Raw genomic sequence first — 25,848 nt, 5'->3', positions numbered from 1 at the left:
TTTGTTTTGTTTGTTTGTTTTTAAGCATGTTTTGTTGTTTATATAAAGCCCAAACTGGCCTTTAACCCACAGAGATGCTCCTGTCTCTGCCTCCTGAGCACTGGGATTCCAGGCCTGAGCCACCACAGCCAGCTGCAAAGATTATTTTGACAGGAAACTAAAAGAGGGTTACAAGTCAGACTCTCTGGTCATACTGAGTACCCTGGTCCTCTCACCTCCTCAATGATCCTTCAGATGAAAACATCTCTCCCAGCTGAAACTTCCATTCCTGCAGCCACTCTCTCTGTGGGACGTTTATTTCTCCTAAGACTAGAGTCTTCTCAACATCCCCTCCCAAAGACAGCTCCAGAATGGCACATAATATCACAGATGTGGTTAGGGAAGGGAAAGTGACAGAAAACAGGGCAGTTGTGTTCTGTATCTCACATTCTTTCTATTATGATCTAGGATTGTAACTATTTTTAGGTAACTGCTAAGTTGTTTTCATGTCCTTTGGAAATGTATCTGATCTCTTCTGTCTGTTCCCTTGGATTTCAGAAAAGGACATTGCCTCTGCTATCTGTTGTGTGATTAGACTCAGCTCAGCATCCTCACTTGGGAACTTTATTTATTTCTTTTCTGTTTGTTTTTGAGAAATGATTTGTGTTCTATAGTTCAGGCTAGCTTCCAGTACATGTTCCTCTGACCTCCCAGGTGCTAGGATTACAGATTTGCCCCTTCACGGCTCACTCAGAAGATATTTCGGTTTGTTTGGAGACAGGGTCTCGCTATGTGTCTGGCAGGCCTGGAACTCGCATAGATAGATACCCCTGCCTCTGCCTCCTGAGTGTTGGGATTAAAGGCCAGCAGAAGAGATTTTTTTTTTTGTTTGTTTGTTTGTTTGCTTGCTTGTTTGTTTTGCTTTGGTGGGGTTTGCTCATTTGGTTTTTCAAGACAGGTTTTCTCTCTGTGTAGCCCTGGCTGTTCTGTAAACAAGGCTGGCCTTGAACTCAGAGATCTGCCTGCCTCTGCCTACCACGTGCTAGGATCAAAGGTGTGCGCAACCGCTGCCTTTCTCAAGAGATATTTTTTTCTGGGGTTTATCACTCAATGAATTTCAGCTCAGTATTCCAACATGTAGTCTCAACCTTATTCATTCATCAACTTCTAATTCGAACAGCACTCTGCAGTGTACTGAAACAACTTTTGTCATTGGTTTGGAACCTGGGGCTTGTTGGACCCCGCTATTAATGTCAAAGTCTGGCAGTACCAGAAAGCCCCTGAGCTTGATGCTAAATGATGGACTCCTTTCCTTAGGTGGGTTCCCTCCTCTCTACCTGATCTGAGGAAACCCCAGGTCCTGTAAGGAATGTCACATAGCCTTCTGGGAGATTACAGGGCCAAGCCTTTTCTGATAAGAGACCCATTAAGCGTGCACCTGGGGATTCCTAGAAATACACCTCCCCATGCTAATGAGATGTCTTAGTACCTTAGCTTTCAACCAATGATCTTTTCCCATACCTCCTTACTCCATACCTTGGAGTTCTTTTCCCCGAGGATAATCAAGTACTGCATTCCCCTTCTCATGCTAGGACTGTGCTGCTGCATGGAAATGAAAGCTCAGCAAGTCCACAGGAAACATAACCCTTGATCACTTGCTCATCTCATCTTGAACTCAGCAAACCTAGCTGCCCTTTTCAGGAACTGCTCCTGATTTTTTTTCCCTCCTCTATTCCCTAGATATTTGCTGTTTGAGTCCTCTTAGCTCTACCTGCAGAATTTATCTCCATTCCGCCGCTTTAGACACTGTTACCCCTACAATATAGTCAGAACGATGGCAACAGCTTCTAGCGTGGTCTCTTGACTTCCTTCATGACCTCTGCCCCAGACAGTTCTCAACATAGCAGAAATGTAATCTGTGGACAGTAGTGTATCTAATCACTCACTCTTCTGTCTCCTCGTCAAGCTCTGAACAATATGCAGGCTTCTTGTATATTTATTGTTACTACTCTAGGATGTAAACACAGGGCTTTTGTCTTTCCCTCTGCTATATCTGCAGTGCTTAGGGCTGACTAAACAAATGAGTTTTGCTCTGCCAATGAAGCTTATTCCTGAGGAGCAGAATAAAGCCTGTCTAAGTGTTCTATTGCCGTGAAAAGGCACCATGACTGTGACGTTTTTAAAAAAGTCATTTATTCATTTACTTACTTATCTATTTACTTAGTATAAAGTGTTCTGCCTGCATGTAATGTGGTTGCTGGGAATTGAACTCAGGACCTCTGGAAGAGTACTCAGTGCTCTTAACCTCTGAGCCATCTCTCCACCCCCATGACAACTCTTAATAAGGAAAGCATTTAATTGGAGCTGGCTTAGTTTCAGAGGTTTAGCCATTATCCTCATGGTGGGGAAGCATGGCACACATGCAGACATGTGTGCTGTAGAGGGAGCTGAGAGTTCTACATCTGGATCTGAAGGCAGCAGGGAGTGTGAGCCAATGGGCCTGCTTTAGGCTTTTGAAAACCAAAGCCCACCTCCAATGACACACTCCCTCTAATAATGCCACACCCACTAATCGCTCTCAAGTAGTGCCAGTTCCTAATGACCAAGCAGCTAAACATATGAACTTACGGGAGTCATTCCTATTCAAACCATAAGGACCTAAGATAGCTGCAACAAAAATAATGAAATGTACATATCTGATTCCTGTCATCATAATTCCAGATAACAAAACTGTTAACTTGTGAGCTGGGACTCTAGACAGCACCTACTTTGAGAAGCAATTAGACTGTCAACATTCCAGAAAGTGTGACCATCACTCTGAAGAGTCAGTTATTGTAAAGGGCTTGGTAGGGTTCTCACTTGAGGGGCTTTCATCACATCAGTATAGAAATCATTCTCCTCAGAAAGAACAAGGCTCTGGGGTGGCAGTTAGGAACTGGCTACTTTGTGCAATCTGTAGTCATATACAGAGCTTGATCATGCTGGAGTCAGGATGCATGGCAGCAGTGGGACAGTGGTAGGCAGGGGCATGGTGAAGTCTTCAGGGGTGCTCTGCTACATACTGCCATTCTTTTTCTTAAAGACACAGGACTACTTACTTGTTGCAGGATATTTGATCCCATTGTGAACCCTGAGATTAACTGTAAAAACCTGTTTCTTGTTTGGTGTGGCTCATCCCTATAACACACCTTTAATCCAAGAGCTTTCTGTACACAGGATTAAAGTTAAACCTAGGTCAAGAGGGGAAACAAGAACCAGCTGACACCAAGTAAACAGAAAGGAGGGACATTGAGTTGAAGGGTATTTAAGGCAGCATGGAGATGGGAGCTTTTGGCTTTTTCTGCCACACCCACGCCAGTGTCACCATAGTAGCATAAGCTACAGGGCGGGGGATATGATTTCCCCGGAAATAATGCCCCCTGGAAGGTCCCTGGCAAACTCATCCCACTTGGAAAAGAGACGTGTTCTGAGACTTCTACGCTTCTTCAGTTGTGGCTCTGGGGCTGGAATAATGAATTCTATGATCTTTCTCTGTGACACCTGAAACAGCACAACTAACTTTATAAAGAAATTTATTATTAGTAGATTGTTAAAGGCTTTAATAAAAATAAGTTTAAGGAAAGTAATGAATTAAATTTAGTATTAATAGGCATTAAGAATAGTAAAATAATAATAGGCTCCTTTTAGAGCCTATTATTTAGAGCCTAAGAAATAATAGCATGAGAGGTGCAGCTGGCGGGAGTTTCCCCCTCCCTTCAGTGCCTTGTTCCTAGAGAAGATCATAAATCTTGGGCAGGACATATGGGAGGAGGGTTAACAAAGGTGTAGTTAGATTTTGATATAGAGAGGGACTTTGGCAGGCATCTGACTTAGCTCCTGACTTTCCTCTTCATTGGTTAGCAATAATAAAACTATATTTGAGGTTTCTTTTCCTTTGTTTGCTCTGATCAAAAAGTTTTTAGGCCAAGATTATTCGTGGGTACTGCTTTATGTTTGACTGCATTTTGAGTTAAAATGTAAACTTCGTATTCTTGGTAAAAGTCTGAATGTTCTGGGAAGTATGCCAATTTTAAGGTGCCTTTTGTGAAATCATTATAAAAATACTAGCTTGATTTCAGTAAAGTTGCAGCAGAGTCAAAACCATCAAGGTGTCTCTGTCAATTCTTCGCCGAAACCGTGTCTTCCTGTCTAAAGCCTTGTTCTCCCGCAAACGACGGGAGCCCGACTGGGCCGGTCCGTGGCATTTTTCCTTCTGGGGCATGAGCTGAGTAGGAAGGGCTTTTCCTTCTGGGCTGTGAACAGAGTAGGAAGGGCTTTTTCCTTTCAGGGTGTGAGCTGAGTAGAAGCAGTTTTCTCCTTCTGGGACATCAGCTGAGGAGAGCAGCTGGGTGCTTTCTCTGCCTCTCCAAGCTAGTTGCTTTCACTCCTGCATCTGGCTTCTGAGATTTTATTGGTCAAATTTGAACATTTGGTATTTTCTTTCATTATAACAACACTTCGCTCTCTTTCGGAAGTTTGTGCCCATAACTGAACTACACAGCCATCCCTGTACTCAGGACAAATGACAGAAATTAGCGCCAGCCTTCCTTTGTTGCCGTCTTTAAGTGGCCCCTCAGCCTTCTATTCATTTTGTGTTATGGGTGTTCTGCCTGCACTCACATCTGCGTGCCACATGCAGGCCTGGTGTCTGTGAAGGCCAGAGGAGAATGTTTATTAGCCTCGAACTAGACTTAGACAGTTGTGAGCTGCCATGTGGGTGCTATGAATTGAACTTGAGTCCTCTGGAAGAGCAGCAGGTGCTCTTAACCATCGAACCAGCTCTCCTACTGCCCCTGCCCAGCCCCCTTTTTGATATTCTTAGTTACATAGTCCTAGAACTATGTACCACATCTGGCTTAGAACTTGTGGCAATCCTCCTTGCTTCAGCCTCTTAAGTTATGGCTATAAGCTACCACAGCCTGCTAAATCAATTACTACTTCTTTAAAACCTGCTAAGAATTCCAATGTGAATGTAAAAATATCAAAAGCACCCTCCAGAACTTGACAGCAAAAACCCTATTGCTGAAGAAACCATGTACTGGAATGTGCCACACACATTCCTGGAGAAGAGATGTTCCTGGAGAAGAGATGTATGCATCAATCTTACCCAGCTGTGAACTCTGCAAGCTGTAATAAAAACATGCCCACTGGTACAGAAGTGGCACAAATATCACAGAACAACCAAACACTTTTTTTTAAATTGGACTTAAGGCTGCAGAAGATGAAACCCATATCTAGAAGTGTTACTGGGCCAAGAACCTGTGGCTAGATGGGTCACAGGCCTTAAGAGAGGATCTGCTCCTTTAAATTGACTCCCAACGATTTATCATTATACCCCCAGACAGTACATCCCTCAACCCACAGCAGAAAGGCTTCTATTCCTATCATTCAATACAGAGAGACACAAGTGGTTCACAGCGCCAAGTAAGAGGCTCTGCAATGCTCAGCCCTCAGTGGGGCGGCTGTATCACACATACACACACACACACACACTCCCCAAGGCTCAGGGATCATCACACAGGAGGGAGTGGAAAGAGTGCAAAAGTCGAGACTACTGATAAACAGTGTTTTACACAGAGTCCAGTACTGAACAGAGGAACTCAGAGCAACTGTACAGCATGCACAGGGTGGGTACAAGCTCATGGCACACATGACCCCAGAGTGGAGAAGAGAGGTGAGCACTAAGTCCTACCCCTAGGTGAGGAGCTACTGGCAGCTGAGAGCTGCTGAGAGAGGGAGAGTCAATTTTCTTCACATATAGCCCCTGAAAGGTAGGCTGACAGTGATCTAGTGAAAGGCCATATATACTGGACTTGGGGAAGAAAATGTTGGGTGGGTAGGGAAGGGGCTATGGATCTAGTAGGAGATGGGGGAGGTAGGTAAATGACCAAAACACATTGTACAGAATTATCAAGGAACTATTAAAAAATGAGGGAGAAGAAAACAAACAAACAAACAAAAAACCCAAATCTCACTTTAAATAACCTCTTCCACTCTGGCAACCGCTCCAATTAGTCCCTTCAGTCTTACAGAATCCTGGCCACTGGCTTTAATGGTAAGAGTGCTCCTAACATCCAGTTTACAAAGAGAACGAAGAGAAGCCAGCTGGTTTGAATAAGAGCAGCTCCAAATAGCCCACATTTGAATGCTTTGTTACCAGGGAGAGATTCTGATAGGATCAGGATTAGAAAGATTAGGAGACCTTGTCTTGTTGGAGGAAATGTGTCATTGAGGTTTCAAAAGGCTGTGAAGGCCCAGGGTTTCTCTCTTGACTTGTGGATCCTATCCACTGCTCCAGAACCCTGTGTGCTCTCTGCCATGATGATGATGGACTAAACCCCTGTAACCAAGTCCCCTATTACATGTTTTGCTTTACAAAAGTTGCTTTGGTCATGATGGATCTTCACAGCAAGAGAACACTAAAATAAGAAGTCTCTGTAGCATTTCCACTTGCCTTACGTCTTAGGATGAACTAAATACTTTGTTAAAACCTAAACAAAGGGAACCATGACAGAGATTAAGTGAACATAATATCTATTTTTATTATGAAAACATTAGACTTTGACACAATGCTTCATTTGCTTTTTAAAAATCTATTTTCTGACTTACACCTATTCAGCAAAAATGCCAATAAATTATATAAATCATAGTTTTGGGTCTTTTTAAAACTAAGAACATGTTTTATGATAATCAAACAATACTAAATCCCAGCTGTGTGAACTGCTGACTACAATTTGTTTTCCATCTTTAGCTTAAACAGAGAAAAGCAGCCACATTACTAGATTGCTGCAGTTTCCCAGACTGCCCTCCACACTCCTGCAGTCTTTCCTTTCAGAAGGCAGAGTGTGGCTCTGTTGATGGCAAACACTCACGCCAAACTGTCCCATTCTGCTCTCTGGGAGGCACAGTGGGGAAGGGGTGATAACACACAGGACCCCTGAGCCAAGGCTATCCTGTCTTTATGTAGAGTCTTTACAAGGAAGTAATCAGCTGAGAACGCAAATGCTGATTTAGAAATAATGATTCCCATTCAATACACATTAAATCAAATATGTCAGTGCTGAACTCACAGATTCTGAAAAGCAAACAACCAGTGAGCCAGTAAGGCAAACTGCATTGCCAGCACACGCCTTCAAGTGGTGTATTTCTGAAGCCTGATGCTCTTTGCAAATTGTATTTTGGGAGAGTTCAGATGAACATAAATAGAACTTCCACATGAAGTTAGAGTTCTCCACATGAGTGGCAATATTAAAAAAAAAAAACATACATCAATAGTTTTATTAGTGAATGCTTTCCACCTGTTCTGTCTTTATTTTCTGTGGAGGCAAACCAAAGCACTATCTTAAGACTTCTTCAACACAATGACATAATTGCTATCACTCCTAGGGTTTAAAGCTAGATATCCTGGTCCTTGTCACCATCATCAATTTCTTCATCATCATCATCTTGGTCTCCAGATTCATATTCTTCTTCAACCTAAGGGGAAAATACAGATTTGTTCATATATGCACAAGACAATACACATGATAAACATATACATGTAAAACACATGATAATAAATAGTAATAGTCTGTCATTGTAGTAGAATCAGATTTCCTTGACTTCATAATGTTCATTTTTAGCATGAATGGGTTATGTTACTCAGTTAACTTTAATGATAAATGGTCATACTTTTCTACCAACAAATCTGAACCCACTGTGATAAAAACAGTGAGCACCCAACTCACCCTGATGGGGCTCTTATCACCTAGGAGCAGGGAAACCAGTTTTGTTCTAGGCTCCAGGTCTTCAAATATTGCAAAGAGAATTTGACTTATTTGTGATCAGCTCACTGAATAGTGAGAAATACAACTACTAATACCATGTCCATGACCCCATGTTTCCACTGCTAACACAGGAATGACTTTCCCATGCAACATTAAACTTAGCAACATGCTTTACAAATACAGATCACTTGTGCTGGTATTTCAGTCTTACTGGGTGACCGAGATCCTTGAGTTTACTCTTCAACGACAGGATTTTCTGATCTTGATCGGCCAGGAGCACCAAAAGATCATCTTGTTCTTTCTTAGAATCCGTAACTTCCAAGTCTAACTTGTCCTTCTCGGTTTGTAGGATGGCGATGGTGCTGTTAGATGAATCCAGCTGCTTTTTAATGGCAGTTTTCTCCTCAGACAATGCTTTAATTTCATTCTAGAAAACGGTGACAAGAACAAGTGACCTAAATCAGTACTCACTTCCTAGAGCTCCGAACAGCTTCTGTTGATGACAAATCAGTGTATGTCATGGTTTAGGTGTGAGATGTCAGCCTCTGGCTCCCTGGGTGGCAGGTGTAAGTCACTAGCAGGGGGTCTTGATAGGTGATATCTGGTCTGGCCAGAGCTGTCACTTCCTGATCTGCCCACATTTGGCCACCTTATATTCCCGCTACCACAGCTGTGAGTGACTTCTGACACTGTGCACTCCCAGCCATATGGACTGTGTCACTTGACCTGTGACCAAAAATAAATGTCTGCTCCTTAAAGTTACCTCTGTCAGAGTTTTTGGTCATAGGAATGTTTAGGTAACTAATATATGACAAGTGTTCAATCTGAGGTACTTTCGGTGGACACTGGTGAGTTATAAAACATGCACCCAGGACATGAGCATCTGTCGGCAAATAAAGCTACACTGAAGAACATAGCAGAGGCGCAAACCTTCCTTTCACTCAAATCCTGAGAGATGACATCAGACAGAAGATGGTAAACATCAGAATCAGAACTCAAGACTAAAAGGAAAAAATTCCTTTTCAGTCTGAGAATTAACTGGAGAGAATAGTTTCAAGTAAAACCACAACATTAATAATTTAAACACAATCCAAAAAGTATAACTATGTATCATCTCCCTTTTCAAACTTCTCTTCATGACTTATTTATGAATGCCACCCAATTCTCCTCTTCAGTTACTCTGACATGTCTGTCACAGTATTCCTCACCCTATGAAGTCATATGCCGTTTTGTTTCTGGAGACTGTCCCACTCCACATCACCGGCTGGCCTGCAACTCATAGCCACCTGTCTCACCTCTGCCTCAGTGCTAGGATTAAAGGTATGTGCCACTGTGCCTGGCCATTTGTGGTTTCTGTATTAGCCAAATTTGTTGCCCTTATTTTGTTTTGATTAAATATGATACTGTTAAGAAAACTTGCTGGGTGTGGTGACACACACCCTTAATCCCAGCACTCAGGAGGCAGAGGCAGGTGGATCTCTGTGAGTTCCAGGCCAGCCTGGTCTACAGAGCCAGTTCCAGAACAGCCAGGGCTATACAGAGAAATCCTGTCTCAGAAACAAACAAACAAACAAACACACAAACAAACCACCTTCCCATTTTCTTTATAAGCCTAAAGGGCTCAAAGATTAAATGAAACAAAGTCAAATTTTCTGCAGTTACCTCATATTATGTATAATGAATAGTAGTTTTACCAAAACCAACCTTTAACTCTTTCGTCTCCTGCAGCAAGGCAGATAGTCTCCCTTCTACATCAGTAGTTTTAGCAGCTGCCACATTCTCACATTCTCCTTGTATAGGAACTGATTTTGTCTGAAAATAGAAATTTGAAAAAAAAAAAAAGTCTGTTTAAAGTTATAAATGATACAAACTCTGTGTGTATATCTTCTTGCCGTTTTGGAGTTTTATTCCAAATGAGAGAAAATAAGAGTCTTCATGTATTTCAGTGACAGCAGCAGCCTGCTCTGACAGACTAGCTGTCCCCTGGTGGAGCAGTGTTAACCCTCCTCAGCAGACAAGGAAGGCTCAAGACGAAGACCAGTGCAGAAAAGCAGGCATCATTCCAGCAGCTCTAGTGTGGCATCTCATGAGCAGAGACTCAACTTTATGCCTTCTACACTCCTGAAGCTAAGAACACAACAGTCACATCAGACATTAGTCCAACCTAATGTCATCACTTGGTGATGTATTTTAAGTGTTCTATGAATCAAAAAAATGTCAGCACCCACCCTTTCTCTATAGAATACCAGAGAGTGGGGTACTGGTAGAACAAATAGGTCAGAATGTGAAAGTGGCTTTGCAACAGGGCAATGGACTTTTGAGTTTATATTAGACAAGGCTTACGACACTTCAAAGAAACTACTGATAAGAATATGAACATCAAAGGGAATTCTGAAAAGGATTCATAAAGAGAAAAAGACGGGTTATAGAGAAAATTTTTAGTTTTGTGCACATACATGAAGAGAATGTTGGTAGAAGTATTAAAGCTAAACACATTTCTGGTGAGGTCACAGAGGGAAATGGAAAGCATGTGATTGGGAATTGAAGGAAAGACAATCTTTGTTATAGAGCAGCAAAGAGCATGGCAGAGTTGTGGCCTGGTATTTGGAAAGAACACAGATCAATTGATCAGTCAGCCTGCTGCTCCATGTATCTGTTAAAATGTGCCTGTAAAGTTGTGCAAGCTGTCTAACTCAGTTATCACTACACCTGGCATGGTAAGTGGGTAACCCAAATCACCTATATAACTGATATTAATAAACAAAGAACTATAGTGCAGTCTCATTTCTCTCTGCTGTTTATAGTAAACTGTAAGAAGAGAGCGAGAGAGAGAAATTTACAAGTAAGTTCATAAAAATAAAGATTTTGACATTTTCACCTTTCCCAGATTGCAAAATATGAGGAAGTGTACTCTGGGAAAAACACGAGGGGTCTGCATCACCTTTAGTAAGCAGCCACATGCGTGGATGCAGTCAACCCTCTAGGCACAGGCCAGAGATGAGGTATGTGGAGGGCTTTCTTGTGTGACAGTTTGGATGTATATGGGACTTTGGTAACTTTGTAGCAGCAAAGAAGCTGTCAGTTTGGATGTACAGGGATGGAAATGGAATGTTACATCAGTGAAACAAACCATTCATAACTAAATAAATGAATCCATACAGTAATTTAAAAAAAAACAAACAAATAAAAACAGAAGAAGAAAAGGCTGCCAAGAAGCCCGTCCCTATAACTCTAGCTAATAATGAGCAATGAAGACGGTGGCTGAGAGCAGATGGAAGGGAAGACAAGGATGACTCACCAAGACTTCGGCTCTCTGTAGCAGCTCATGGTTTTCTGCCTGGAGTCTGGTAATCTCAAGAGACTGTGAGCTTAAGTGGGACTTTAATGTTGCCACTTCCTGAAAACAAGAACAGCAGAGTTGTGGTGCACACAGCATTGGTTTCTAAGGGAATGTCCGTTTACAGGAGGAAAAATCTTTTTTTGACCCTATCTTCAAAAATCATAACTTTCAAGTTTTAAAATTTAATTGTTGAGAATTACTCTTGATGTTGGTTCAAGATGGAAAATGAAACGCTTTTATTTATCTCTGTAAGAAGAGAGAGAAAAATTTACAAGTGAGTTCATAAGAATAAAGATTTTGACATTTTCAGCTTTCCCAGATTACAAAATATGAGGAAGTGTGCTCTGGGAAAAACATGAGGAATCTGCATCATCTTTAGTAAGCAACCACACGTGTGCATGCTTATGTCCATATGTCCTCCCCCTCCCACCAAAAAAACACAAAGGGAGGAACAGGGAAGAAAGGAAGCCAGGCAGACAGGTACGCATAGAGACAAGTAAATCGGGAAAATGAGTCTGGAGAACCTGAGAAGGAAGTGCACAGGCAACTGAAAACAGAAACCTGAAGGCTAGGCTGACCATAGAGAAAGTTAAAGCCAGCAGTTGATTTACAAGGAATCTAACTTCCTGGTACCCTTACTCTCTTTAGAAAAGTTTTGTAAAAATGGGGTGTAAGTCCTGAGGATTGGTTCAAAGTCTATTTATGAGACAGCCATCAGATCCCTGCCAAATCTCATGCCTCACTATTCCTGGCTGAAGCCTACACCCTTAGTGTTTGCAACTCAAAGCAGAACAGCTTTGGGGCCATCACACATGACAGTGGCAATGCTACTGTGAAAATGAGGCAAGAAATTGCTAGTTTATATTGTTAAACTTTCTGATGGTTATTGCCCTCCCCCCACACAACTGCAACGACAGAGAAGCCATTTAAATGGTAGCTCCCACCCAGTGATGCTCGCTGCCCCTCAGGACATCTGGCAATGTTTGGGAGACTTGACTGGTGATAAGATACAGGCATGTAAATGATGCTTCAAATATCTATTGTGTATACATACGTCTTTTCTTTAATTACTTTCTACTGCTAATTTAAAAAAAGTATGCTGACAATATTATGAATAATTTTTGTTCTTGTATTTATTCTCATTTTTGTGTATGTATGGTGTGTATATGTGTATATGTGTGTGTGTGTGTGTGTGTGTGTGTGTGTGTGTGTGTGTGATGACATGGCATTGGGGGCCTGTATGAAGGCCAGAGGTTGGCTCTGGGTGTCCTCTACTTGGTCTCCACTTTATTTTGAGGCAGTTTCTCACTGAGCCTGGGGCTGTTTTGGCTAGACTGGCTGGAGAGCCATCTCCCAGGACTGAGCTGTCTAAAGGCATGTGACAACACATCTACCTTTCTCTCATATGGGTGCTAGGGATTCAAATTTAAGTTCTCATGCTTGTGTAGCAAGCATTTTACCTACTGAGCTACACACCCTGTCCCTATACAGCATCTTATAATTTGTAATATAAAACATAAAACCCTAAGTTGCTAGATAAAGCTATCACTTAAAAAAATGTCTATTGGCCAGACATAGTGGTGTATACCTTGAATGCCAGCATTTGGGAGGCAAAGGCAAGAGAAGGCACGGTGTGGCCATGTCTCAGTCTGTGAGTGAGGCTGCTGACTACCAGAGGAGACAGCAGTTAGCACAGCAGCACAGCTTGGTTTCTGATCATTTTTCTTTGCAAAATATCTACACATTCCTTTATAACACAGAAAGAAGGAAGGATGGACAGAGGAGAGAGATAGAAAGAAAGAAACTTAGAAACAAGAAGCTAGGCCAGCAAGATGGCTCAGTGAGTGACTACCTGAATTCAGTCCTATGATCCACATAGCAGGGGAGAACCAATTCCCTGGAGCTGCCCTCTGACTTCCAGATGTGCACTTTACAACATAAGCTGTACACACATGCACACATTTATAGCACAATGACTAAATGTAAAATGTAACAACTAAATGTAAAAAGTTTAAGACAAACCAGTAATAGACAAAACATTAGTGTCAAGGTAAATAGAGCTTCAGGATTTTCAAAGCTTGTGTTAATCACCAAATTTTGTTGTTCCTGACAATGGAGTTCTGGAACAAGGCAACTGCAGGGTGTTACTCCACTGGGACTGACCCAAGACAAGACAGAACTGGGCTCACGCCGCAATATTACCTGCTTTAACTCTGCAACCTGCTCAGGATCTGAGGGTGAAGCTGATGCTGAAGTCTGTTTGTTCATGCCAGATGCTTGCGAAGATTTCTACAATTAGCACAGAAATAACGATGAAACAACTTAAGCCTGGGAAGAAAGGGAGCCAAAGCAGAGTACACCTCCAGGCAGGTCCTGCAGAGGCTCCCCAAGATCTCAGAGACTACGGTTTACAAGTAGGGTCTACTCCAGCACGGCGCTGACACAGTTCAGGAGCTACACTCATGGATCTAAACACATACCTGAACTTGTAAGGCCCAAGAGCTTAAAACCAGACATTCACTCAACTACTTCCACATTAAAACTCGATCTCATTTTAAGTGTGAGGAGCCAATGGGATGGCTCAGTGTATAATATGATTTGTATGTTATGTCATATGATCAAGCCTGGCAATAAGATTTTGATTCCTGAGACCCACAGGGTCAAAGAAGAGAATCAACTTCTGAAACTCTCCTTTGGCCTCCACTCTGTGGATGGACTGTGCCTGCACAACACACACACACACACACACACACACACACACACACACACAAAGTGCAAAATAAAATCTCTAAACCACACGGTCACTATTTTTTTAAAGAAATAATCTCTATCACTTAAGAAAAAATAAAAAATTAAAAAAAACAAGCTGAGTGTAGTGGCTCAAGAGTCTAATCCCAGCAGAAATAGCAGGTCCAGTCTGGTCTACACAGCAAGTTCTAAGAAAATCAGGGCTCCACAGAGAAACCCTGTCTCAAGACAAAAAAATAAAAAAAGGACATGAGCTGGTGGCAGTGGCACTCATTTTTAATCCCAGCATTCAGGAGGCAGATTTCTTGAGTTCAAAACTAGCATGGTCTACATAGTGAGTTTAGAAGCGCCAGGCCAGGCATGGGGGTGCACACCTGTAATCCCAGCAGTTGGAAGGCGAAGGCAGGAGGATCAAGAATTTATGATCACTGAGTTGGCTGAAACTGTCAAAAACAAAACCAAAAAAAACAAAACCAGGGCTGGGTATAGTGGTACATAAAATTTGTTTTGTTTTTTGAATAGGGTTTCTCTGTGTAGCCTTAGCTGTCTTAGACTTGATTTGTAGAGCAGGCTGGCCTCAAACTCACAGACATCCACCTGCCTCTGCCTCCCCGAGTGCTGGGATTAGAGGCATGTGCCACCACGCATAGCTTTGGTACACATCCTTCAATCCAGCTCTCAAAATCTCTGTGAGTTCAAGGCCCGCCTGGTCTACATAAGGAGTTCCAAACCAGAGCTATACAGTGAGATCCTGCCTTAAACAAAACAAATAAACAAACCCAGAAAAACAAACAAGCAATATGATGAGAGTTACTCTTGATCACTTATTTATATATTTTTTTTAACATTTACTTACCAAGTTTTCGATCAAAGAATCCTTTTCGGCTAGCTGGCTTTGTAAGAGCTCCTGATGACTTTTTAAGCCTTGTATCTCTTCTCTCAGCCGGCTGATTTCTTCTGGCTGAATGCCATTCACCTGAGCCCCATCACCGTGAGAACTCTGATGGTGATTGTCTTTTCCTATTAAACATGCACGACAATGAGAAAAGCTGGCACGAATCAAGCTTGCCATCTTCGAGACCAGAAGACTACAGTATGAGATCACATGACTCCAGTGAATGTCTCCTTAGTGGGGAGACTGGCAGGGAGATCACAATGGTGCTTCCCCTGGCAGAGGGCACTGATCTGTTTCAGGGGGGTTCTTGATTAAACGGTATAGTTTGGTGAATTATGACTAAGAATTACACTAGCTTAAATTCCAATTCTGACAATAAACATAAGAGAGGTCAAATCTTCTCAGAGGAATAGCTACCCACTTGCATTGAACTAAGACAAAAAAAAAATTATAAGGAAAGACAAATCTCTAGAAATGTCATTCACCTCACAGAAATAAACTTGTTACTTTCAAGTACCTAGCATTCTCATCACAAGGCCCTGCAAGACGATGCTCTGTACAAACATGTGAGGTCTGGCGGTGTGGCTCACTGTACAGCATCACCCTCACATGCACAGAGACCACCGCTGGAGCCTTAGCACCACCAAGAGAGTAAGAGACAGAAATGTGAATTCTCTTTTTTCCCCCCCTAGTGTCCTACTGTCTGAGGTTATAACTGGTGGACGGGAGGCCACAGGCACCAAAGACATGATGCCAAGAGGTTCAGAGCCCTTTTCTTCTAATCCTGTACATAATGAGGAGTGGGACCATAGGCCTGGGCCCCACCAAGAATAGGTGAGGATACAAGGTTAGGCCCAGATCCCTGAAGCACCCAAATGCCCACACACAACTTCTGAGAAAAACATTCTTTCGAAAGGAAGACTGGGAATACCTATCTGCCTAGGACTGAAGTAGAATTTTATATCTACTATTTCATTTAATTTCCAGATGACATGAGTGCTATTATTTTAATTTTGGAACTGAAGCAACTGGAACACTGTATCAGTCAATCTCAAATAGCCTGTGGGTTATATCACCTGGGGAGACTATAACGATGAGTCAAGGCACAGTGTGTCTCCAGCGTCAACAATCCCTTAGTCAGGCATCAAGCAGGAAGCGTGGAGACTGGACATCATACTGGAATGATCTGGTCTTAGCTACTCTTTTAATTACAAGCCATCCTGCACTAAGTTCTGTGATCATGGCTGGAGAACATGCAGTCCCCAGAGACTCCATCTGTGCACTCTGAGGACACAGTGACCTGGACACTCACCAAGCTGAACCTTGAGAAGATTGTACTGATCCTTGTGCTGCTGAATCTGAGATGCTTGCTGGGTGACTGCCGTCTGCAGCTGCTCATTCTGACATTTCAGCGTGGAAACTTGCTGCTTCAGTTCCTCCAGCTGTAGGTCCTGTGAAACACACATCATTCAGATGTTCTCATTTCATACGCTAGGCACACAAATAAAACACACAGGCTTGCTCAAGATCGTATGTTACGACGCTCAACATTTACACACAACAGCACTAGGACCTGACTCTATGTGCAAAGCCAGTCATCATGCCGAGGTTTCAAGGCACTCTGCTGGTGAACACCATGGCACAGCCTGCAATCTTATTCATTTTGGGGCCATGAAACCACTTAAGGAAGTATACCAACCTACTTAAGAAACTTAGTAAATGAAGATACACATATGCATCTGTATGATTTATTTAAATTTATTACATTTACTTGTTTATATGTGTGTGAGCCTATGTGCAAAGGCACATGTGTGAAAGTCAGAGGAAAATTTGTAGGAGTTCTGTTTTTCTGTCTTTGGTTCTGTCCTTTGAGCATGTCAGAAAGACCAACACCTCTGGCCTCTATAAACAACTGCACTCATGTGCATAGAACCATACACAGATATATGTAATTAAAAGTAAGGCAAGTAAATTAAAAAAAGAAAGAAAGAAATGGGGACACAAGCGGACCCCATTTTTCTACACTTGGCATAGTCAGTTCATATATAAACTTAGAACATTTAGATAGCTTACTAATTGTCCACACTACTATACAGTTTTCACAGTCATAATTTTAAAAAGTATTTTATTTATTTCTGGGTGTGTGTACGCCCTGAGTGTTCTCTTCTATCACACTTTGCCTATTCTTTTGAGGCAGAATCTTTCTCTAAACATATGGCTCATGTTCTCTTGCCTAGTAAGAGACAGAAATGTGAATTCTCTTTTTTTCCCCCCTAGTGTCCTACTGTCTGAGGGGGGAAAAAAAGCCAGCAAGTCCCAGTATCCTGTTTTTGTTCTGCTCCAAGCTGGCGTTACGGAGCACTGGGCACCTAGTCTGCTGTATGGGTCCTAAGATCTCAACTCAGTCTTCATGAGTTATCTTTTCAGCCATAATTTCTAATTCTCATTTAATATCTGATCAAGCAGGTATAAATTATATTAAATGTTTTCAACACTAAAATTAATTTTTACCTTTCAAAATGATGTTATTATGTAAGTATATTTGTTCAGTTAACATTTTTCTTGAATTTTGGAGAATTTCCTTAGGATGTCATTCAAGGGAAATAAACATTTTACAGTTCTAAATGTTTACTGTCTGACAGGATTTAAGTGGTGAAAATATATAAAATTAACATTTCAGTCTAGGTGTGGTGGCAAGTGCCTATAATCCCAGCACACTAGGAGGGAGAGGCAGGTAGATCTCTGTGAGTTCAAGGCCAGCCTGGTCTACAGAGTGAGTCCAGGACAACCAGGGCTACACAGAGAAACCCTGTCTTGAAAAACAAAACAAAAAAATTTGTTAGAACACTTTACTCTTTCTAAATCAACTGTACTTATCAAGCCCAGATGGAAGCTACATACCACATTTCAAAAACGCTACATTTATAAACTAAAAATTCGTGTATTTAAATCAAGACATATTAAAAATCCATAATTGGGAAAGTTTGAGGACTTAAATTTTGAGCAAAGATTGATTGTGGTTTACTGATTTGGCTGAACATTGAAAAGCTGAGAGCAAACACTAAGAATTCAATTACATTTTCAATCTCAATCATATATATTGTGAGGAAGAAAAAAAAATACCATATAGGTAAGAAGATAAACCTATCCCACATTGGCTGTTACATTTCTTTTATGACATTAGAATTTTAATGACATCAGCAATTTAATTTTCCAGACAATACTATGATCCTTTACAAAATTCTATCAGAGTGTATAAGAAAGAAACTGAATGACACTGGAAAGGCTACAACAGGGCTGAAGGTGTGCTACACAATGTGAGTGAGGGACAGTGGCCAGCACTGTGAAAGGAGAGCGTCAACTGGAGACTCTGGCAACATCTAACTCATCACCAACTCTCCAGAACTGCCTGTCTAACGACCATGACAGAAAGTGGGGATCACACCTTATCCTTCTGCACCTTACCACCTGCAGAGAAACACTGCCAAGTTTCCGCTTCAGTTTCCACACTTCTCACTGTCCCTGCCACACTACACAGTATGAGCTGTACACTGTCACTAACACACATGTACTTGAATTCTATTCTAACAATTACTGAGAGGTGCTGGGAGAACTCACTACGTCACAGATTCCCCATCTATCCCAAACTGAATATAGTTACTACTTGTAGAGATGCTGTGAAGAAATACAACAGTATTTAAAAGACACTGAGTTCAGAGAACCCAGCAAACTTGTCAGGTAGTCACTATCACCATCACTGTTATCAAGATCCTCCCCTAGCTGACCACAATAACCTTTTTCCTGGCCTCCCTCCCTCCATGTTCCCCACTCAAATGTCTCCTTTTCCCAGCCAGGAAGCTGCTCTGGTGTATGTCAGCCACAGAAGACTTACTATGCTGTATGCCATCTCCTGCCATTAGCTCTCTTATGGACAGTGTGTTCTTAGGTTCTCTCAGAGCTCAGTCCGAGGGCTGCTGCACCTTAGATTAACTCTTAGCGCTAGCACAAGGCTTAATATGCTATAACATACATGCCACAATAATTTAGATGTTTGTCTCACTCTGAAACTGCTCCATGTTTTGATCTATAACATCCTACACAGTGCCCAGCACATAGTACGCATTCAATCTAGTAAAGAGATGCTTTGGAAGATAATGAGGTTTACTTTCTGTATCCCTCTTCCACTTGAGATGCCAAGCAGCAGCATCCCCTCAAGTAGAGTTGCTGCCAGTCAGCAGAGGACAACTGGTACTTACTTGTTCACGGATCATATTCTTATAGTGAGTCACAATGTTATCGTGCTGTTCTAAGGTTTTCTTTACCTCTTCCTCTTTCTTATCTTCTTCACTGGACTTATAAATGGCCTTGGTAATAACCCCTGTAAGAGAAAATGTACTTTAACTCCGCACTGAATGGTTTTCTTGAGGCTCTGAAGACTGACTACAGGGTGCAAATGTTGTTTTTATTTCCTTAGCTGAGGGGTGAAATGAGAGCCATATCCAAGCGAATACACAGCTTGGGCTGGGCCCAGAGCGTTCTTTCTCTTTTCTATCTAGGCCCAGGCCTGGAAGCTTCTAGCCTCTGTACAATCTAATCTTCTGCAAGCCTGGACCTCGACGGTATCAGCTTCCAGCCTCCATCTGTCAACCTAGGCCTAGAATGTTTTCAGCTTCTGAGATTTACTGCTAAATAAGCTCACCCTTTCTAATTCTTTCTGAACTCTGGCTGGCTAGTTCAACTCAGCTGTTCTGGCTCAAAACTCTTCTCTATGATGATTGATTCAATGTGGCTTCTCACTGAATTGCTCTGTTTCAAAAAGGTGCCTCTGAAGTCTACAAACTAAACTGCACTGCACTGACTGCATGGAACCAACTGAATGGAACTGAAGAAATTCAACTGTATTCAACTGAAGTGACCAAATTTAGCTGAACTCTCTCTCCCTGCATTGCTCGTAAGTAGCCTCTCTTCCTGTCTACTCTTGGGAGAGTTGGGCATGTCCTATCTCTGACTCATTCTGTCAAATTTTTCTCTGGTTCATCGCTTTCTCTGCCCCTCAATTAGATATCACTGTTTGGGATTAAAGGTGTGTACTAAAGGCATGTCTGTATTCCAGAAGAATCACACAGACCACAGACCACAAGGGATGTGATCCTTTGTCAGAGTAGCCATGTTGCTAAATGAAAATTCCCTTACAACATGTGCTACATGTGCTAAGTACATGCTCCACCAATCACCTATTATGTCCTTAGCTTGACTTTCAGCATTATAAACCTGACAATTTTTAAGTAAGTCTTTATAAAAATAACCTAACTCATGACAGTCATGTACTACTCTTCCTAATCTTAGAATCCAAAGTCTTCCCACATGCTACAGATGAACTTCTTGGCTTATCACTCATCTGCACTCAGAAACACATACACACACAAATGACTTTGGATCTTACCTTCAAGTTCTTTCACCAGCTTTGTAAACTCATGATCAAATATCATGTACTCCGGACTCGGAAAGTTTGGCTGGGGTTTCTGAGATGCTCTGGAATACAGCTCATGTTTGCTAATAAATCCTAGTTTCTCTATGAAATTCTCTTTGCCAATCCTCTTCTCTATTAGTTGCTTTAGTTTCTCTCTACATAAATAAACATATGGCATGCTTAAAAAATTACAAAGTCATAAATTTGGCTTACTTATAGTTTAGCAAAAAAAATCTACCATTCTCTCTGGATGACTACAGAACCATTTTGCCCTTACTTTGTGTAGTTTTCTAGTGAATTATCGTTGAAATAAATTGAAATGCCCAAAAGGAGGGCACATAAGCCTTGGACCAACTGCTCTTCTTCTCCGAGATTTTCTGCAATTTGTCCTGTAAGCTGACATATTTGTTAAGGAGTTGAATACTTTATAATATATAGAATATTTTATTTTGTAATCTGAATTTAACATAAATCTTACATAAGATTTTCTGTAGGATATTCTGTCTATTCCAAACCAGCATACTATAAAAACCTACACATACACCACACACACACACACACACACACACAGTTTAAGCATACAGAATTACATACCCATAACATTTTCAACCAAAGTTGAAAGACTTACATTACTTACATGTATGATACCAAAACATAAAGGATACAAATGGAACATTGGCTGAATTGTGAAGAAAATGTGTCACTGCAATGGGACAGTTGCTTAGCCAGGTACAAAGCAACATTAACAACCCGACTCTTGTCTGTATTTTGCTTCCCTGCAATAGAGAAGTTGACAGAAACCACTTTATATTTACTATTTTTTAAAAATCAAAGTTAGCCTACAATCCCTTCACTTTTGTGTTAAAAGAACTTAAGCATCATGAGATGTGTAAGAAAGCCAGATTTTAAAAACCGAACTAAAGAATACATTTTGTGTCTACCACAAGCTGCACTTTCCCAAATGAACACAGTGCAGAAATTAAGACTGATTCATAGGCACCAGTACAAGCGGTTACTTAAAATAGCAGTGGTGGCTGGGATGGCAACATAGTTCATTGATATAGTGCTTGTCTAACATGAAGGAAGTCCTGGGTTCCATCCTCAGCATTGAACAAAACCAGGTGTGGTGGTGTACACCTGTAATCATAGTACTTGGGAGATATGAAGGTCAGAAGTTTAAAGTCATTCTGGACCATGCAGTGGGTTCAAAGGCAGCCTGAGCTAGAGGAGAACCTATATAAATAAACAGTGGTAGAAAAAGACACTAAGAATAAAACTATAGTGTGGAAGCTTTAAAAGACAAATCCCAGGTCATATTATTAAACATAAAGGACCCATATAAAGCTGTGTGGGCTGGGAGGTGGGGAGGATCTGGGAGAAGCTGGGGAAGGAAAAACATGATCAAAATATGCTCTATAAAAATGTAATTAAAAAATAAAAACAGCTACCAGGTACAGTGGTGCACGCCTGTGATCCAGCACTCAGGGAGGCAGAGGCAGGTGGATCTCTGTGAGTTTGAGGCCAGCCTGGTCTACAAAGGGAGCCCAGGTCAGCCAAGGCTACATAGAGAAACCTTGTCTCCAAAACCCCAAAAAACAAACAAACAAACAAAAAACCCAAAAAGTTCTAAGCAAATTAGTCTCCTTCCTTCGTTCCTTCCTGTCCTCCTTTCTTTCTTCCTTTTTAAATGAAAGAGGTTTTATTGGGGGAAAGGGAAGTAGAAGAGAGTCAGGGCCTGTATAATACCATGAGGGCAGAGAGACAGAGATGGGGACGGGGTGCCCCGGCAGAGAAAGGGGAGAGAGACTGAAACAGTGAGGGCAAGAGAGCATATTTCTTTTTTAATTAGGAAAACAACAAGAGATTTTATTGAGAAGTGAAAAGGTAGATATACTGCAAGGGAACCTCAAACAGAATTTTAAAAACAAGATCTTGATAAAAGAAAAAGATTGTCCCTTCTTCAAAAAACATCACACACACACACACACACACACACACACACACACACACACACACGCATACACACATACCAGCAACTCACAAAAAGAATCTCCTAAATTATTTAGTCAAATTCCATGAGAACATATTATTTTCAAGTAAGAGAATGAAGAAACATGTGCAAACCTAGCGACAGCACGCCAGGTAATTCTCCCAGGCGTATATACCTAAGGTAGCTCGGTTCACTGGCATCAAAAAAATGCCTTGAGGGCTGGAGAGGCAGCTCAGTGGTAAGGCACTCTGGCTGTTCTTTCAGAAGTCCTGAGTTCAATTCCCAGCAACCACACGGTGGCTCACAACCATCTAGATCTGTGCCCTCTTCTGTTGTGCAGGTGTACAAGCAGACAGAACATTGAATACATAATAAATAAATAAATCTTGAAAAAAAGAGAAAGAAATGCCCTGAACATACACTGTGCTGTTGCCAAGACCAGGTAAGCAAGTAAAAAATCACGTGTCCAAAAGGTTATGAGTTTTGAAGTTTTAATACATTTAGATATCTGTATAAAATTTAATTCATTTAGATTTCTGTGTATAATGTTATTTCTAACATTGCCACTGCCCACTTCAGTTTTCTTTTTAAGAACAAAATCTGAAATAAAATAATCAAAATCAGCGTAGTAATGCATCATTTGGGGGGAATTTTCTGAAAGTATCCAAGTTATAATTATTCAGTGAAATGAAACAGGAAATAAACTTAATTACTACTATGCTTTTCAAGTGTTCTTCTTAGATTTAAAATATATATACTTATTAATATGATGTGGGACAAGTGTCACAGGGTGTGTGAGCATGTATATGTGTGTATGTATGTGCTCATGCCTGTAGGTCAGAGGATAGTTTGCTAGAGTTGGCTCTCTTCCATCATATATGTGTGTGTGCTTGCACAGACGTTGTGTAGGTCAGAGGATAGTTTGCTGAAGTTGGCTCTCTTCTTCCATCATGTGGGTCCCAGTGTTTGAACGCAGGTCCTCAGGCTTGGTGGCAAGGGACTGCAACCACTGAGTTATCTTTCTGGTCCCTGTTCAAATTCACCAAGATTGTTCTAATTTCATAATCCTTGAGGTCTTAGTTTACTTATAACCTATTCTCAGGTGTATTTAATACTGATTAATTTCAAACTACTTTAAATGATCTTCCAAGTAGGTATCAACAAGAATTAGTTTTTACATGATTACCTTTTTCCTTGTTTTCACAGTATAGCTTTCTGTTACAGAAAATGGCAAGCTGACAACTCATTCTCAATTGAATACATGCATCATCTTGCTGATCTCCTTGATTATAGCATGGGCTTACCCTTGATAAGCATGGGCTATAATACTGAGCTAGACCATAAGTTTCAAAGAGTTTTACTTTTGTAGAAATAATCTGATTTTTAACATCATATGGAAAAATAAACTAGTGGAAATAATTTTAAGGATACTGTGAAAAACAGTAATAAGGTGATACCACATCATGGAGAAATCAACAGAGTCAAAGTCTAGAAATGGACTCGTACAAATGAGAATTTTAGTGTGTGGAAAAGGTACCAAACAACCACCAGTGTGTTGCAGATAAACTTTAAAACACTGGGACAACTAGATAGCTGCCTAGAAAAAAATCAGAAGGGGCTGCCAAGATAGTTCAGCAGGTGAAAGTGTATGCTGCCTTGTCTGGTAACTTAAGTTCAAACCCCCAAATCCACGGCAGAGAGAACTGATCCCCAAAAGCTCTCCTCTGACCTCTATACCCATACTATGGCACGTGTCCTAAATAAAGTAGGGAGGCAGACACACATGCATGCATGCATGCCCACACAGACCATGAGGATGGTAAGATAAAACTTAAATCAGTGGATCTGTATCACATATAGTTCATTAAGAAATATGGGAGAGAGCCAGGTGTGACAGCACACACCTTTAATCCCAACAGATTAAAGGAGAGGCAGAGGCAGGTGCATTCAAGGCCATTCTAGTGTACAAAGCAACTCCAAGACCGCCAAGACTAAAAGAGAAATCCTATCTCAAAAAAACCAACCAACCAGAAACAAACAAACAAACCAAAAACCAAATCAAAACAACAACAAAAAACCAAAGTGAGAGTGAAAACACTCTAGAAATGATGACTGGAACTTATGGTGAAGGACCCTAGATCCCTTCAATATGGCCTTTTACAGAATGACTTATAAAGCAGAAATCATAAAAGAGTGATTTTTTTTTAAAATCCACAACATGGGCAGGAGAAATGGCTCAGTGATTAAGAACACTTGTTGAAAGAAAAAGGGCATGCAAGAAAAAAAGAAAATACATAGCTGTAAGCCATATTTAGCACACCAGTTAAGCTCCTCAGTGTGAGCAGAGATTAGTAAGCACAGAGCGAGCACACAGCTCCACAACCATGTGAACCATGGAGGAGACTTAAAGACAAAAGGAGACTGAATTACCACTCACTGCATTCTGAGGATTCCTTCATTAAAAATCATAGAGTTGAAAGGATGAAAGAAAAGCCATAAATACAGATACACATTTAAACTGTTTATTTCTTATGAGAGGAAGGGAAGGAAGGAAAGAGGAGGGAGGGAGAGTGGAGAAACTGAGGGAGCACCCGTGTACACTTGTGCTATATGTGTATATACGTGATGTTAAGTAGCTTCCCTCTTTCTCCACCTTATTTATTTGTTTGTTTGTTTGTTTGTTTGAGTCAAGTGAGTCTCTCACTGGACCTGGACCTAGCTCATTTTTTGGCTAGCCTGGTCGGTGAGCAGGTCCCTGGGCCCCACCTTCTCCACTCTCTCAGTGCTGGGGTCACACGCGCACACCACCATACTCAGCTTTTATGTGGGTTCTAGGGGATCAAAGCATAGGACCCACGCTTGTGTGGCAGGCACTTTATTCACTGCGCCATCTCACCAGCCCTTTTTGTTTTTCTGTCTGTCTGAGCCAGGGTCTAAATGTGCATCTCTGGCTTGTCTGACCTCACTCTTTATACCAGACTGGCCTCACACACACAGTGATCCTCCTGAGTCTGCCTCCAAAGTGCAGGGGTTACAGATGTGTACCACCACGCTCACGTATAAATAAAGCATTTGAAGTTAACTCAAATAATCTTTAATGTCAGCGAGTACGCTCTTCGACTACATTTTATAAACAAAAGATCCTTCTCATCCCTACCATGTTCATTCAAGTTGAGCATTTTGTTTATGTAAATAAAATGCTGGCACTTAAAACTTTAAGGTTTTTTGCATGAAAATAAGGTTCCACAAGTTGGACATAATAGATCTACATATAATCATAGCACTGGGGAGGTAGACGCAAGAAGGTCAGGCGTTTAAGGCCAACCTTAGCCACAAAGTGAGTTCAAGGCCAGCTTGGCTTACATGAGACCCTGTTTCAAAACCAATAAAAAAAAAAAAAAAAAAAAGAATAAGAGTACTGATGAAATTCTTGAAATTACAAAAATATTCTATAATTTGTGATGAGCAGTTTTAAAAAAGCCAATCAACTGAAAACATGTGTCTTTTAAGTGAATGGTATTTATACTTATAAAAACACATCCTAGTATCAAAACTTCCAGGGCCGGAGGTTGTGGCTCACTGATAGAGCACTTGCCTAGCACACACGAAGCCCTGAGTTTG

The 25,848-nt window shown here is 41.2% G+C and overlaps 1 protein-coding gene and 1 non-coding gene across 5 annotated transcripts in view; both read right to left on the bottom strand.

The window, feature by feature from the left end:
• Window positions 1-6,535: 6,535 nt before the first annotated feature.
• Uso1 (USO1 vesicle transport factor) overlaps window positions 6,536-25,848 on the bottom strand; it is a 63,506-nt gene continuing 44,193 nt past the window's right edge. For all 4 annotated transcript variants that reach the window (XM_060380930.1, XM_021648627.2, XM_021648629.2 and 1 more), the window contains 11 exons: window positions 20,903-21,013; window positions 20,515-20,633; window positions 20,211-20,392; window positions 19,024-19,145; window positions 16,080-16,218; window positions 14,729-14,892; window positions 13,327-13,413; window positions 11,083-11,181; window positions 9,489-9,596; window positions 7,996-8,211; window positions 6,536-7,494 (listed from right to left, as the gene is read on the bottom strand). In XM_060380930.1, coding sequence (XP_060236913.1) covers window positions 7,414-7,494; window positions 7,996-8,211; window positions 9,489-9,596; window positions 11,083-11,181; window positions 13,327-13,413; window positions 14,729-14,892; window positions 16,080-16,218; window positions 19,024-19,145; window positions 20,211-20,392; window positions 20,515-20,633; window positions 20,903-21,013 — 1,428 coding nt within the window. In that variant the 3' untranslated portion in view covers window positions 6,536-7,413. The remainder of the gene's footprint in view (window positions 7,495-7,995; window positions 8,212-9,488; window positions 9,597-11,082; window positions 11,182-13,326; window positions 13,414-14,728; window positions 14,893-16,079; window positions 16,219-19,023; window positions 19,146-20,210; window positions 20,393-20,514; window positions 20,634-20,902; window positions 21,014-25,848) is intronic.
• Window positions 15,457-15,603, bottom strand: LOC132653312 (small nucleolar RNA SNORA57). Its single transcript, XR_009591081.1, has one exon. It is a non-coding gene; the product is annotated as a small nucleolar RNA SNORA57 (small nucleolar RNA).

The sequence above is a fragment of the Meriones unguiculatus genome, chromosome 3 (assembly GCF_030254825.1).
Source record: "Meriones unguiculatus strain TT.TT164.6M chromosome 3, Bangor_MerUng_6.1, whole genome shotgun sequence".
In the NCBI taxonomy this organism is placed as follows: domain Eukaryota; kingdom Metazoa; phylum Chordata; class Mammalia; order Rodentia; family Muridae; genus Meriones; species Meriones unguiculatus.
This window is presented reverse-complemented; position numbering and strand designations above follow the sequence as displayed.